The 15484-nt window shown below is 40.7% G+C and overlaps 1 protein-coding gene across 3 annotated transcripts in view; it reads left to right on the forward strand.

Annotated features, from left to right (window-relative positions):
* Positions 1-15484, forward strand: part of EPHA4 (EPH receptor A4) — a 134567-nt gene that overhangs the window by 57622 nt on the left and 61461 nt on the right. For all 3 annotated transcript variants that reach the window (XM_017671538.3, XM_017671536.3, XM_017671537.3), the window contains exon 5: positions 3742-3897. In XM_017671538.3, coding sequence (XP_017527027.1) covers positions 3742-3897 — 156 coding nt within the window. The remainder of the gene's footprint in view (positions 1-3741; positions 3898-15484) is intronic.

Consider the following 15484-nt stretch of genomic DNA (forward strand, 5'->3'; position numbering starts at 1 on the left):
CATTTATCTTCTTCTTTTATATAAAGTCAGCAGGAAGAACTAATTAAGGCAAAGCTAAAGGAAATTAATTCAAAGTTAGCATTGCACATGTGAACTAATATTCCCACAATAGCATATTTGAAAGTCCAAGCAAGGTACTCCATAATGTGCTCCGTTTTCACCAGCAAGAGGGCAGAAGGGAGGTATCCCTCGGGTGTGCAATTTCACTCTTTATGGGGAGGAAAAATTTCTTCTACCTCTTGAGCTGGTTTAGGAATCAAATTAACATGAGGCAGATTAACATGAGAAGAGAAAAAGTGTAATTACATATATATCGGGAATCCATAGACATAGATTCTAAAGACAGTCAAGGGCACTGAGGTGTATATATGGCATTTTGAACTAAGGAGAAGTAGGTAGGGGGCTGGGACTTCAGAGGAAAGGGGAAGCAATTCACAGGACTATGAAAGAAAATTTCTGGTAAACAAACTTTTGATGGAACACAGGAATTTCCCACTTCCCTCCCAGTCTACCACCCCTAGTCCGCGTTGGAATGTGGTTATCTATGGTGATGGCCCTCCTCCTGGAGGAGTTCCTCCATGTAAATCCTTTTTATGCAGTTGGTGATGGGAGGGGAAGAGGTGGAGGTCCAAGGGACTCTTTGAGGCCTCTGGACCTTGATTGTTTCCAGCTCTTGACAGATCTACCTGCTACAAAGGGACATTTTGTGGTAGCCTGCCTTTGGTCCCTATACTTAATCAAGTCGTTACTATTCAAAAATACAGTGTAATGGTCTCACCTAAAAATGTACAATGGAAAATCTTAACAAGTGCTAACGCTTGCTATTCCAGATACACCATCTGTGGGGATTTTGTTTAGAATGAAAGATGTAGTGAAAATTTAAGATGCAAATAAGGGGTGAATAAATATGGGGTGTACTTACACATTCATGCACCAAACACTGGGAGGCTGTGAACCATGCAAAGCCAAGAAATGTACTGAACTATCAATTTAGCAGGTCATTTTGAATGTAGGTGGCAAAATGGTTGTGCATGAAAACCCAGTACTATATTTTGAGAGATCCTTTCTAAGAATCCTGAAATATTAATACCGTCTTAATGTAGTTGAAGACAGGGGAATGTGTTAAGGGTAGCAAGGGTTGCTGAGAATAGCACAATGACAATTTTGTATGTTCTGCTTGTGCTTCTAAAAGCAAGAGGAAAAGAGTAAAAATAGTGTGTTTAAAGTGACCTTCAATTTTCCAATTAGGTATAAAACCCAGTACCCCAAATGAATTCACATACACTTATTCTTGGTAACACGTTAACAGCTTCAAGGAAAGGGAGAAAAATATAAAGTTGCAAATTGATTTTGTTCCTTTAAATACACATATATATACATATATGTGTATGTGTATGTATCTATACAGCCAATTTTTGAACTTTAAGAAATTCTAGACATTCTCCAAGTTGACTTTTGTGAACTATGAATTTAACTTTTCAACTGGGAGTAGTCTTAACAGAATAGAAGTTGAGGACATAGCAATGTCCCCCCTCCCTTTTTTCCTAAGAACATTTGAACATGCTGTTCTCACATTGCAGTGAATGAGTCATAGGCCAATTTTTGTTGTCAGTCTTCCAACCCCATTGTGAATTTCTGGATTTTGGTGATGCCTGATGAAATGGAGGTGCACAAGGGTCAGTCAGGGACATGGAGAGTTTTCCTCCAACATCCAGATGTGAAAAAAAATAAGTAAGTAGTTTATGCCTTCTTTGGCAGTCCCAGCACTGAGTATCCAGGTTTCTACAAGATGCCTTGTGGGCTGTGACTGAGTGACAGATGGGTCCCAGTGGGGTTTGTGTCTGAGTTCAGGGACTCACTGTGTTTGATGTGAGAAGGACAAGCTCGACCTTCAGTGCTTTTTCCTGCGAAAGCTGGGTTTCTGATTTTAATCGAAACCCTAGGGCCATCTAAAGCATGACCAAAAAAGCACCTTGCATGTTGAACCTTATCTAATTACGTGACGTGTATAAACTTGAGACACATAAATCTCAGTCATCAGAGCAGCTTGTTTTTCCAAGATGCTCCGGTCCAGTGAAAGACAAAAGCAAATAAGGGAGAGATTGATCTCCCAGCACTTTTATTGTCGGTGCTCCACACATCATAAAGTTTTGGCTCGTTAAAGGAAATTCTGTAAACAACTTAAGTTAATACTGGTGAAATAACTGTGTGCCTTTCTGAAGCTTCTGCTAAACTCCCTTTCCGCTTGCCATTACTAGAACATGATTAAGAAAATACCAACAGGATGTATAAGAGGGAGGAATAGACTTCAGCTGGAAGCCATACGGATGCTTGATGAATCAGTAGCAAGACAGGGGATGTGGCCATGATCTCCGAGAATTGAGCAGTATTGTGGATCTCTTCTTCTCAGGTCCTCGGAGTAAAATTGGCTGGATTGCTGGTGTGGTTGGTCTCTTGGTGGTCAGGCTGACAGAAAATGCCTGATGGGTCTTTCTTCCAACTGGTGTCTTTGCTAGTTATAGAAACATCCTAAGGACGTGATACATAGAGAGACTGAGAGTGAATCATACTGGAAAGATTGTGAGAAACTGTCACTTTATTTAAACCTCTGGTTGAATGAAATAACTATTTTTGATGGCTTTGTTTATTTCACTGTGGGTTTAACACTGATGGTGCTGGTCAATTTTTATTTTGGGTTGAGACAGATTTGGGAGGTGATTGTGGATGGCACAGGGGAGGAAAAAGGAGGAGCAAGGCCCTATTAGTTCTTTTTTATTGGGAGGTGTCACAGAATTTTTAAGTTTTTCCACATTAGTATAAGCAACCCTCAGTGTCACTGTGATGTTTGTAAAGATGAAGGCATGGAAAGGGTATCAGGTGCATAAAGAACTATATGACCCATGTTGTCTGCACCAGCTGCTTGGGGTATAGGAGTGGAGGGAGGATGAGGGTATAGGGGATGTTGAAAACAGATAAACAGAAAGGTTTTATTAGTTAGAAAATAAATATAAAATATCTGCTGATCTTTAAAAAAATTCATAGCATATTATATTAGAGTCTACAGTTGATAGTTTAAATTATTACCCCGGTAATTGTGACCAGTGTCTTACCAAGGCTTTTCTTGTACGCAGGGTTGCTTTGTTGTTCTTTCACTTTGTAGGTGTAATTAAGAAATAATCCCCAACCAATTTTTTTCTTAGCACTTGGATACAATTCCAGTGGGTTGGTCCAAGACCATGTGCTCCGATTCCAGAGCATGTGGCCAAGAGCACAGGCTTAGGGGTCAAAGCTGGTCCCTGACGTAGATGTCATGCGTGGCCTGGTACCGACAGTTGACTGCTCAAAGCTGGTATTTATCATTTCTAAGGTAAGGCTAATACTAGTGCTTTTGGAAAAGGGGTGCAGTAGGATTAAATGCCATCATGCATGTAAGCAGGATACCTGGCACTGGGGGTGCACTTGGTAAACTTTACTTGTGATCTAATTATTACTACCTGTTTTAGGACATTTTCTTCCCTAGCACTTCTTACCACCTGACCGGGAATGTTACTGACCATTAAAGAGTGGCTGTAAACAATTCATGTTTTTGGTTACTTTACCTGTGACCTACCCCAAGCCAGATAGATGATCACTAGAGATTAGCCAAAAAGTCTCTCTTCTTCTGAATCAAGGAGGTGACATCCTGCTTTGTTACATTAGTGGTGGCTTATATTGTTTTTTTCTTCTTTTTCTTTCCTTCAGCCTGCAGAATTGGGTATTACAAGGCCCTCTCCACGGATGCCACTTGTGCCAAGTGCCCACCCCACAGCTACTCTGTCTGGGAAGGAGCCACGTCGTGTACCTGTGACCGTGGCTTTTTCAGAGCTGATGGTGATGCCGCCTCGATGCCCTGCACCCGTAAGTCGTCTGCTTGCCTCACGTCCCCGTGAGGCTGACAACTTTCACTGCCAGCCACCTCTCAGGGCACCGTCAGGGCTTCTCCTGGGGTGACCAGGCAGGGGGCTGATGAGATTAGACATGCACCTTTTTTAATCATAGCCACAGAAATGCTTGTGAACGCAAAGGATCTTTCACACTGTTCTAGTTGTCTTGAAAATGCACAGCTGCCAACAGACTATTTGGTGGAGCAAAGACTGAGCAATTCAGAGGTTGTTTTGATGGTATAATGTGAGCTGAGATTGGAATTTATAAATGGCTTCCCCATTTCATTAAGGACTCCTGGGGAAGCTTGTTAGCTGCGGGGAAACGGGTCGAGGGCAGGGTCTGAGGCTGGGTCACGTGCAGGCATGCGGCTGCCCTGCTGCTCTGATGTCATGGCTGGTGTCATCATTATCCTTCTTCTTTACTCATAGCTTTGTATTCATGACTTTTAGGTCTGGATCTTAATAAACGCTTGTTTAATGATAGGCTGGGTTAATGAGTGGATGGGGTTGGCCCTTGGTATGCAGAGGATTAGAGAAAAGATTTCTCACACTATCTGGGCCGTGCTCCTGGGTGCTCCCATTTCTTTCATGTTCACTGGACTTCACAGACCCTGCAGTGGCTGTGACCTTGACCATAGCAGGAGTGGGCACAGGTACCAGCATGTGTTTCCACTGGGTGAACCTGTGTGCAGGGTGCAGAGCCTCGTGGCCAGGCACACAGGCTTCCCACAGCCCTCCATTTAGTGGCTGAGGGGCTCTTCAGCCTCTTCAGCCTCAGTCTCCTCATCTGTGGAATGGAGGTACACTAGCATCTCCCCCCTGCTGGTTGGTAGCCCACCCTTTGTGTTTGCATACTATGTACAATGCATGAAGTGATGTTACTCAATATATTTCCGGTGTCACTGTCATTACGACTATTATCGTTTTGTTCCCTAACAACTATAAATGCCATCTTGGCCAGCCTGGAGCCCACATCACTGCAAATAGAAGTAGTCTCTGGTTTGGGGGCAGTTAGGCCAGCTGTGCAGCTGTTGTCTGGCCCACCCAAGTACCACCTTAGAAAGGAGTGGGCAGAGGGATTTTGGGTCCATCCTAAATTTGTACTGAAATTGCCAGAGTTTCTTTCCTAACCAGAGACAATAATCATAATCATAATCATAATCATATAGATGATAATGATAACAACAAGAACCATTTTATAATTTATAATTGTATCCAGGTAATGTGTAGGCACTTTCAGTAAACCTTTATCACAGGGCTCATATTATAACAAATCTTTAAGATAGGCATTGTCTTCATTTCATAGACAAGGCAACTGCCAGCACAGAGGTGGTAAGGAATATACCCGAAACTCCACCCCTCCATGGTGATATTGCTGCACAGCTAGAAGATTCCCATGCTTTCTATTTATTGGGAGCCTGTTTGGCCCACTGCCCCAGGTCAAGCACATTCTTCTGGAGGGAAGGAGCATACTAGGACCATCATACTAGGCACATACATAGGTATCTAAGTGTAAATGGGCAAAGATTTCCTTGTCTTCTTCTGTTCCTTCCCCAGATTAAGTAGTTTCTCTGAATGGCCGTGGATGTTTGACATGGTCAAGTACCAGATATTTTCTTTTCCAATCTAAATATTCGTATCCTGTGTTCTAGTGTGTGTGATTAGTTTAATAATAAACGCTCCTCCTAGCCATACCCATTACCAGCAATTCTCTAATTGTGGGAATTTGCACAATAGCAAACTTAAAGGCAAACATGATGGGCTGGCAGTGTAATAATAGCCCCAGTTTGTATCATGCAGTCCACCACCTACTTAGCATATAGGTAAGTCTTATCTGGGTTGGGACTTGACTATGTCATGAATTTCACAAAATTTGTCTTTGATATCAAGAGGACTCTTTCTCCCAGTCTCATGATTCTGATCTGTTGTCTAGCATTCTAGCGGACCAGGGGCCAGTCACTTAATGACTGACTGCAGCTTCTTACTGGGGAGCTTGGGAATCCCCAAAGGTTGTTGGGCACGACTGAGGTACTGGAACATTTGCCATATGTGTAAATGTGGTCACTGAGTCCTTGGAATTTGTGTTCCTATAGGAATAAATTGTTAGCTTTATTGTGATCATGCAAATGAAAGAAAGGAAATACTGATTTTAGCATATGAATGGACCCAAAAGTTTAAAAACTAAAGTAATTTCACACTTCTTGGAGATTGCTTTCAACAGTGTAAGAGAGGAGGAATGGTGGCTTTTTGTGTCATTGATAAAAGGTCCTTGAAAACACCAAAGCAGTTTGTGGTCCTTTCTCTCCTGGCCCATCCTCTTGGAACTCCTATACTTGACTAACGCCAGATTTTTGCTTGATTCTGATGCTTCCTGCAGCCCTCTGACTCGTGGCAAGAGGAAGCACAGTGCTGATGTTAACACCCCAAACTTGCCAAGGTTGTTTCACCCCAAATGTAGTCATCTGTAAAACGGGATTCTCACTATCTACCTGTGGGGTTATTTGAAAATTAAGTAAGAAAATATTTATCAAGGTCTGGCACATAGTAGGAATCTAACAAATCATCTTTTATCCCAGGCTGGTTGCTTCCTCTCCCAAACCACCTCCATAGCGGATTGCCAGTGCATCACATTGCCTCTCCGTGCTTATTTCCCCCACGGGACTCCACAGTTACATTGCCCAGTGACTGCACAGCTCTGCAGAAGCCTCTGATGTAGGGCTCAAGCATCAGTATTTTCCGAAGTTGCCCCTGTAATTCTAACTGTACAAACAAGATTGAGGCCACTTCCCTACTGAGTTGAATTGGTAATTTCTTTAAAAAAAAAAACATTAACTACATAAGACTCTTAAGACCTCCTTTGAGATGGGGATATTTTGCTAATAAGGATTCTAGGAAGTTGAGCAGCAGAATTAGAATGCATTTTCAGTTGGTGGGCCTCCTTCTACATTTCTGCCTTCCTACACTGTCTCTACAGTAGCCAGAAGGTTCACATGGCCATTTAAATTTAAATTATTAAGATAAAGTTTACAATTCAGTTTCTAATGTAATGCTTGCTTGCCACAAGTAAGGGTTCAGCAGCCGCCTGTAGCTAGGGTCACGTGACCATACTGTAGAGCACCACTTTAGATTTCTGTCATTGCAGAAAGTTCTGTTGGGTAGCTCTGTAGATTTCGATAGAGAAGACAGTGGGAGCTTTTCAGAGAACCTCTTGTTCCAATAACCCACAGAAGGAAGCCCTCCCCCAGCTTTATCAGGGTCTCTTGGTAAGGTGGGGGGATGGAAAGGAACATAAACATCAAGGATCCTTTCAAACTGATTCCAGCCTCTACTCAGTTCTTACCAGTTGGTTAAGCCAGGTGACAAAACCAATTCCCTTGTGCTGACAGCCATGATAATCAGGCACCTTCTTTGTTCATTATGCTGTCTTTAACCCAGCGTTCTCATGCGTCCCTGCATTTAGTGATCGCTCACTGTGACGGCACACTAATGAAGAAATAAAACGTGCTATCTGAGACTCAATTCTTCTAGCCAAAGAGAGGCTCTGCTCCACTGGCTTGTAAAATCAGGTTTTTGTTCACTTGGAGAGCGATTAGACCAGGTGAATACAAGCAGCATTGGCTAATTGAGAAGGAAGCACCTAACAAGTCTTCACACCATCTACAATACTTGTGAACTTAAGAGCATTTAATGGTAAAGAAGCATTACCTTTTTTGATGGAACCTCTGATGAGGTCGACCTCGATGGCTTCTTGTGGAATAGGCAGTGTTTCAGTGGAAACATCACATGAATATTTTCAAGAAAGTAATCCATACTTGTTAGCATAGGGAGTGAGAACAATGCTTCTTCAACATTAATGTGTGTAGAAATCCCATGGAAGTATGTAGGAACCAGTAGGAGAGGTCAGGCCTGACATTGTGCATGTCTAAAACATTCCCAGATGGCTCTGATGCTGCTGGTGTGGAGACTGCCTTTAAATACGAAGGATTTAGTGTTTCCCTGCTGGATGGCCGGAGACTGGAGACCTCCTCTTCTGTGCCTGTAACTTTAGGGTTAGTCTTCAGCTCCGTGGTGACATTAGGAAGGTATTTCAAGGGTTCTGAACATTGTCCCTTAGTGGAAGTTGAATACTTACTTACTTGTCTCCTAGATGAAGCAGATCTATCCAACTTTGGAGTTGCATAATCAAGTACACCCGCAATAGGGCTTTGCTTATTGCATGTGTTCTCTTCCAGAGTCCCCCAAGTCACTGCCAAAGAGTGGAAAGGTCAACATTCACCTCACCTTCATGTGTTAGTCAAGAAAGTCAACAGGGTTTTTGGTGACACTGCCAGCAAGGCAGACACCAAGACCTCTGTTCACACAGGGATGCCATTTAAACTGATGAAGAAATTTTGATTTCATGAATCATTCTTAGAAGGAATTTCAGTGTGGTTTGTATTAACATAAAACTGTCCCTTTCCCTTACCTTTCCCTGTTGTCAGGAATATAGACTAGCAGTCAGCAGAGTTGGGAAAAGTCAGCTGCAGGCCCCTGTGAGATCGATCGCTTTAGTCATTTGGTTGCTTGTTCAATGACTATAGTGAGAAAGGTCTCCTTTTCCCGCACTGGGAGACTGAGCCAGTACTATGTTAAGGTAACTCCCAACCCCTTACTGTGTTTCAAAATGTGCTGGGAAAAAAAAATGCCTTATAGAAGAAGTAAATTGGCTTTGTGTATCTAGAAAGAAATAGCTAATTTGTTATTTGGCCACCTTAACTTCTGAGCACCATTACCAGAGTGGTTTTCTGTATTTCTCAATTGGAAATCTGTCCTTGTGCCTTGGGGTGCTCTTTATCCAACTTGTTTGATGAGACTTATTAGAGCCTCGTGATTGGGAGCAGTTGGTAAATAAGAGATTGTTATTTTAGATTGTGAACTTGAAGGGCCTTCACAAATCTGTCTCCAAGTAAACGGCCTTGAATAATTCAGTCAGCTGTGCCAAACAAACAAAGAGTGAGTGATTGATACTTCGACATGCCCTAAAATATTCCAAAGTTGCAGCTTTTAAGACAATTTATACTGGAGGAGATCAGAGCTAATGAGGGCAAATTTACCAAGATCTATGGTGAAAGGTCTTGATTTGAAAAAGCTTTTTCTGCAGGTTTAGGTTATCAAGAAATTGAAATAGCCTAGCTCCAGACAGCAAATGTCATTTACTTTATCTTTACATCTGCTTTTCCTAATTGAATATAGTCTGCCACTGTATTTCCTCCAGAAAGTGTATTGTTTTAAAATTACCATTTCAGTTCTATTACTCAAAGCCCTCACTTCTAATGCTTTCTGACAGTTATCAACATAATGAACCATAATGAAATGATGAGCAATCTTCAGTGGAAACCCAGTGTGGATCCCAGTGGTGCTGTGTGACTGTGTTGTTAAAATTTGAATGCAAATTAAAATAACAGTGTCCTTACTTGTTTCCAAGGTCAGAAGAAGAGACAGACTCTTTATTTTTTTTTTAAGTGCTTTTAATTTTGGAAATCTCACATCTCTTTTCAAACAAACCCTTGAAAGTACCACTGATGCTCATTCAGTTCAATTCTCTATCCCAAAGATTTAGATGCTTAACAGTCTGGCTAAGGGATTTGTGGAGGGATATCTCATGTGAGGCTTTGATGTATAAACCATAAGATAAAAGGCAGCCTTCAGTTTCAAGTAAACTACTTTTTTTTGTTTTTTTTTCTTTTTCCCAGGAAGCATATATCCTTTGGCTTTGAAACTGTACGTAGTAGTATAGTGATGGGGGAAGGGCATCCAAAAAAATAGGTCAGTGAGAGTGCAGTTAGGACTAGTGAGAGACTAACTTGTAGAATAGTGAGAACAAAGGCCAAAAAGTCCCAAAGTTTTGTTAATGGAAGTTTTTTGGACCATCTATTGGTTGACCTCTCACCATTTCACATTTCATCATCCATGTAATCAATCATTTTTGTGAACACGTTTTTATGAGTTGAATCCAAGATTTACAGGGGAATTTGTTATTTCATGTCACTTATCAAATGTGCAGTGTAAATGTAGTTTTATACCACATTCCATTTGTCAAAGAACCAAAAACTGAAATTGAGATATCAACTCCCCCATTGCCAGATTACATGACATGGCTTTTAGTTCAGAACGTTCGGTCCTGCTGCCTGTTAGCCAGTTGATAAGCTGACGGAATGTTCCTGCCCTGTGACGCGTGCAAACCGGTGAGAAAAACCAAAGACATTTTGATGATTCAGATGCAGCCTTCGACCCATTCCATTTCTAGGCTGCTTCAGGTAGATCCTGTTGGTTCAAGGTCCGACATCACCTGGTGAGTGAGCCACAGCCTCGTCTCTTCCTTTCTGATTGCCTTTCAGCATCTTTACTACTCATAGGAACAAATACTTCCGGAGAGCCCAAGTTCATGATTCTTACCCAAAGAAGCCAAGCCAAGGGGGGAAAAGAGATCACCAACTATGCTTAATGGGAGGCAGTAGAGGGACTCCAGCCTGATCACTTCCATTTGCTGGTTTGTAAAATTTTTAAAAGCTTCAGGATTTTAATAAGAATCAGGTATCATTTTATTGAATTAATTCTTTTTAAAACAATGTTACTTTAGCCTCCTCTTTGTCCTCCAACTTACCATTTTATATGGATAAACAGTCCAGTGTGGATATTTTATAAGGATTAATAATACAATGTGGATTCATCTGGAAAATGCATAGGTTTGATGAACACTAATACATGCTCAAGTGAAAGGCTTGAATAATATGCCGGTGCCATTTAGCCAGGTTACTGCAGTTTTTCCAGCACCATGAATAATTAAGAGTGGCTTGTTATCAACCGAGCCCCATCATTTCTGGATGACATTTTTGACACCTTTCATGGAAGTCATACAGTGGCTGTGCACAGCATGCTTCTATGAAACAGGGTCATTTATACATTTCTCCTGAGATCCCCTGGGGTGAGAACTAGGTATCTTTTTTGCTATGGGCATTTTGGTTTTCCTCTCATATTTGACTCTTGTTCTACATGCTCTCTGCAGCTCAACAGAAGATGAACCGAGAGTCCAGTTGCCCCGATACAATTGCCCCCAACCTTCCTGTGATCTTCCACCCAGGGAAAGAACCTTTAACAGAAACTATTACCCTCTTGCATGGAAGTTAGGACCAGACTGAGAGGACAGCTCTACTAAGATAAGAGCATCATCCAGCAGTAATGCCAGCGAACTTCAGCACGAGGACAGGGAGGCCAGGAGTCATGTGACTGGAGTGAATTGAGAATGTTGGGAAGGTTCCAGCTTGTTCCACAAGGAATTCAGTTATGGCTCATTTTTTTCTTTGAATAGTTTATGTCTCTGTGATGGGGGTCATGTTAACCTTGGAACCAAGGTTTCTGATCATAGCTTTGCACATACTGGCTGTGCTAATTTGGGTGAGTTGGTTCATATTTCTTATCCCCATTTTTGGTCATCAGATTGCTGCAGGTAATAAATAATTTTCTGTCAGGTTTTATTACAGCAATTAAATAAGATAGAGCATGAAAAAGCGCTTTGCAAGAAATGTAGATCAATGTATAGCTATTTTAAAGCAAAATACTCATAATTTATAAAAAGTATGTATTACTTTTCTCAGTCTTTCATATTGTAACTTCAGCATAGGTAAACTGAGTTTGCTTTGTAAGTACTTCAGCCATGCACTAGTCATCTTGAAATAAGGAAATCAGAACCCATTTAATGCAGTAAAGACAAAGTTTCATGGAGAAAAGAGTGGGAAGATGGAGAGATCAGAAAAATAGGTGGTGGCCAGATTTCAGCAGGAAATGACCAGGAATTTCTCATGATAGCAATAAATGACTGATGCATCAAATTGTTCTGATTTTTAATAGCGGGCAATTCTGCCTTGGCTCTGTTTGTTCATTGAACGCATCAACTGCCGTGATAAAAGGTTATGTGTGCTGTTCATGTATCTCGGAAGGGGTGTCATGAATAGCAGTGTTTATGTAAACTAACCCAGGAAAGGTAGCGCTGAGAGAAAAAAATTAGTGGTGACAACATCACACTGTAGGGGGCGGGGGGAGAGCATGGCTTTATTTGAGTCAAAATTCACACACCCTAGCTGCTTACTCTGCATTATAACCTGTCTTTGAGCTGGAGAGAGATTAACAAAGCTTCTCTGAAGAGTTGTGGGTTTTATAGCCAAGGCACTGAAATATTATTGACAGTCCAGAAGTTGTCCCTGATTAATGAAGCCTTATGAAATGGAGTTTGAGAGCCAGGATGCCTCTTCCTCAGAAGATATGTCTTGTGCTGGTTGCCTTGTCATTTTGGTAGGGTGACAGTAGTGCTTAAAGAAATTGATCATTTAAGAGTTACATTTCTGCCCATGCTCTTGGAGCATGTTTCTTTCCACATCCAGAATTAATTTCATGGCTCAGGCATTGAATTTTAAAATGGTGATTAAAAACTAGTTAAATATTAAAAGTCTGATGCTCTGGAAACCACTCTATACATTAGCCCAGCTAGTTTGGTTTCCTGTCAACTGTCTCCTTGCCTTGGTTGAAGACTTGACTTTTTTCCCACCTCTCAGATTGTGATTGCCTTTTTTTTTTTTTGATCCACTTTTGTGGTGGACACAGCTGCTATGGTGGTGATGCTTCTGAGGAGTGAGATGGTGGTTGGGTTAAGTCATTCATTCATTCATTTATTCAGCAGATACTTAATAAGCATCTGCTATATGCTTGATGTCTTTCTCTGGGCTGGGGATATTCTCAAAAACTAGAAAAAAGATTCCTTTTCTCAGGGAGCTTCTATTGTAATGGGAATATAAATAATAAACAGGATGATTGAAACTTCTCATCAGAAGGAAGAAACAAAGGATAAAATGATGGCATAAATGGAGGAAAGGTGAGAATTCCACTTTGCGTGGGAGTAGCCAGGAAGGAGGAGGTAGGATCCGAAGTGAGTCCCATCCCCCTCTTCTTCCCCACCCAGGGTAAGGAGGCAGCTGTTGACAGAGCCAGGAGAGAGAATTCCAGACAGAGCAACAAAGTCTTAAATATTTGAGTTGCATGTTTCAAGTTGTGTTAACAGTGTAAAAATTTTAAACTGGACTCAATCCCTTGGTCTGGGAGTCTTGTTAGCACTTTAATTCCAGTCGTTATAAGAAATAGAAATTTCAGTTTATACGACATATATTACACCATGCATCACATAGATCTGAATCGTTTGGCAGAATCCACTTCTAAATGCAACTGTCATAGCAGGTTTCCATCTTTTGCTGAAGTTCAGTTGCTTCCTATAAAGATGAAAAGTGCATTTTGTTGGCTGCTGAGTTTGGGTTGGGGTACATAGGATACAATTAACCTGACCTAGACTTTCCAGGAATGGTTCTTAACCAGACTACTCCTTCACATTAGAGGCATTTATGACTTGAGGTCCAGTATTGGCTGATCCTTTCTGAATGTCCTTATTGAGGCTTATACAGATTTCATGTGAATATGTAAACATCAAATTGTCCTAAATGGGGCTATTTTAAATCCTGAATAGCCAGCAAGTATGTTCTCTAAACTACTCAGGAATTACACTTCAGTCTAATACAGTGGTGGGGAAGAACTCAGAGAGGTGGAATTACTGGAATTTTCTTTTATACCTGGAATGAATATTGCCCCTCTCAAACATCATATTCACTTAATTTCTCAAGACAGTATGTGGTTCATTTCTGGAAGCTTATCTATTCCCAGAGGAGAGCACATGATAGGTCAAGGAAGATTGAGATTCCTTTTATGTTATAATATGATATGATCTTTTATGATATTATAGTCTTTTGCTCCTACTGTAATTTGGCTACAATTTCTTTAGGACTTCATACTGTCAGACTCCTGTCAACTGAATGCAAGTTGACATCCCACTAGAGAATAATAATTACCCATTGTAGCACCTTTCACCAGTACCTGCTGTGTGAAAGTACTTCACACCAATACAGAAAGTATTTCACACCAGTGAAGCGAATGGATGTTCATTAAATTTCTCCACAGTGGCAAGAAATAAGAGTTCCCATTTCTTTCAGAGCAATGATACACCCAAGAACTAGGCCATAATATCTCACAAGTTTTATTTCTTCCTTAGTGAGTTTAGATAGGTATAACTTGGACTTTGGAAGCCAGAGTTGTTACTGGGGACTGTACAAAGGTGTAAGTCAGGGGTTCTTGGACTGAGCTCCATAGTTAATTTCCGGTGTGCTTGAAGTCCCTAGAATCATAGCAAAATCATGAGGATCCCTGTCAGCACCTTTCTGGAAGGAGAGTGCACTGTTACCCGCAAATTCTCCATCACAGGAGTTGCATGCTATGGCCTAAGGTCAGATTAAACTGCCTCTGTTTTTGCAAATAAAATTGTAAACGATTCATAGCTTAAAGATGATTACGTTTGACTTCTGCTTCTGGTACAGCTATTACTTACGCCACTAAATTATGTTTTATCTAAAGATAAAAATTTAAAACAGTTTAACATGCCAGCTCCATTCTTGGAGGCAGAGAGAGAGTCCTAGGCTTATATGTGGATCCCATGGGGCTTTTGCAGATAAAACAAAAATGGGAAGAAGGGGCATTTGTTTTCTCTTACATATACTTAAGTACTTGACTTACATATTTTTAAATGTCTTAGTTTTGATAATAACAATGTAGAGGAAAGCTGTAGTTATATAAAGGCTAACAAGGAAAATGCCAGCCTATGAAAACATTAAAATTAACTTTCTTCAGAGATAGTTTTCCATACTCCATGCTTGAATAAATCATTAACAGAAATCAAGACAAAGAAAGAAAAGTCATAATAATAACCGATCCCAAATTAATTTTAATTGATAGAGCTCACATTTTAAATTCCCAGCCCTTCTGGCTGGTAATGGAGCTATAAAAATGAGAGAGAAGCATTCTTGCTCTTATATCTTCCTCATACTTACCGAATCCATGTTTAGCTTCTTTAATCTCCCATTTCCCTAGATTCCCTGCCCTTTCTTCAACTATCTAGAAAAGCATCAAAATGAATCAGAACTGTATTTTTTTCATCATCTATGGCTGGTGACAAATAATAAATATTTGTTGAATGAATGAATGATTCTACAATCCCTCCCAACAGAAGTCACCACTAATACATGATAATATATAGCCTTCCCTAATTTTCCAAAATATTTTTAAACTATAAAGAGGAACTTGAATTAAACCAGTTCATTGAAATACTCTTTCACAGGGTTCAATGTTAATGAATCTGTATGTGAAAAGCTGAGTGAGACAGCTTTAGCTCTGAGAAGCTCGTTTGAATTCACACACTTGAAATGTAACACTGTAGGTAGTTGGGCTAAAATGCATTAGAGGACGTCGTTAGTTTTCCATCAGTCATTCACTCATTCATTGACTTACCAAACATTTATTGAGCTTGCTTTGAACCAGGTATCATGGTAGACACGCAAATGATGAAGATACCAATTCTTGTCTTGAGAAATACATAGACTGGTGATAGAAACAGATAAAGCAGCATACTTCTGAATAGCAATATCCCATTGCAC

The sequence above is a fragment of the Manis javanica genome, chromosome 12 (genome assembly GCF_040802235.1).
Source record: "Manis javanica isolate MJ-LG chromosome 12, MJ_LKY, whole genome shotgun sequence".
In the NCBI taxonomy this organism is placed as follows: domain Eukaryota; kingdom Metazoa; phylum Chordata; class Mammalia; order Pholidota; family Manidae; genus Manis; species Manis javanica.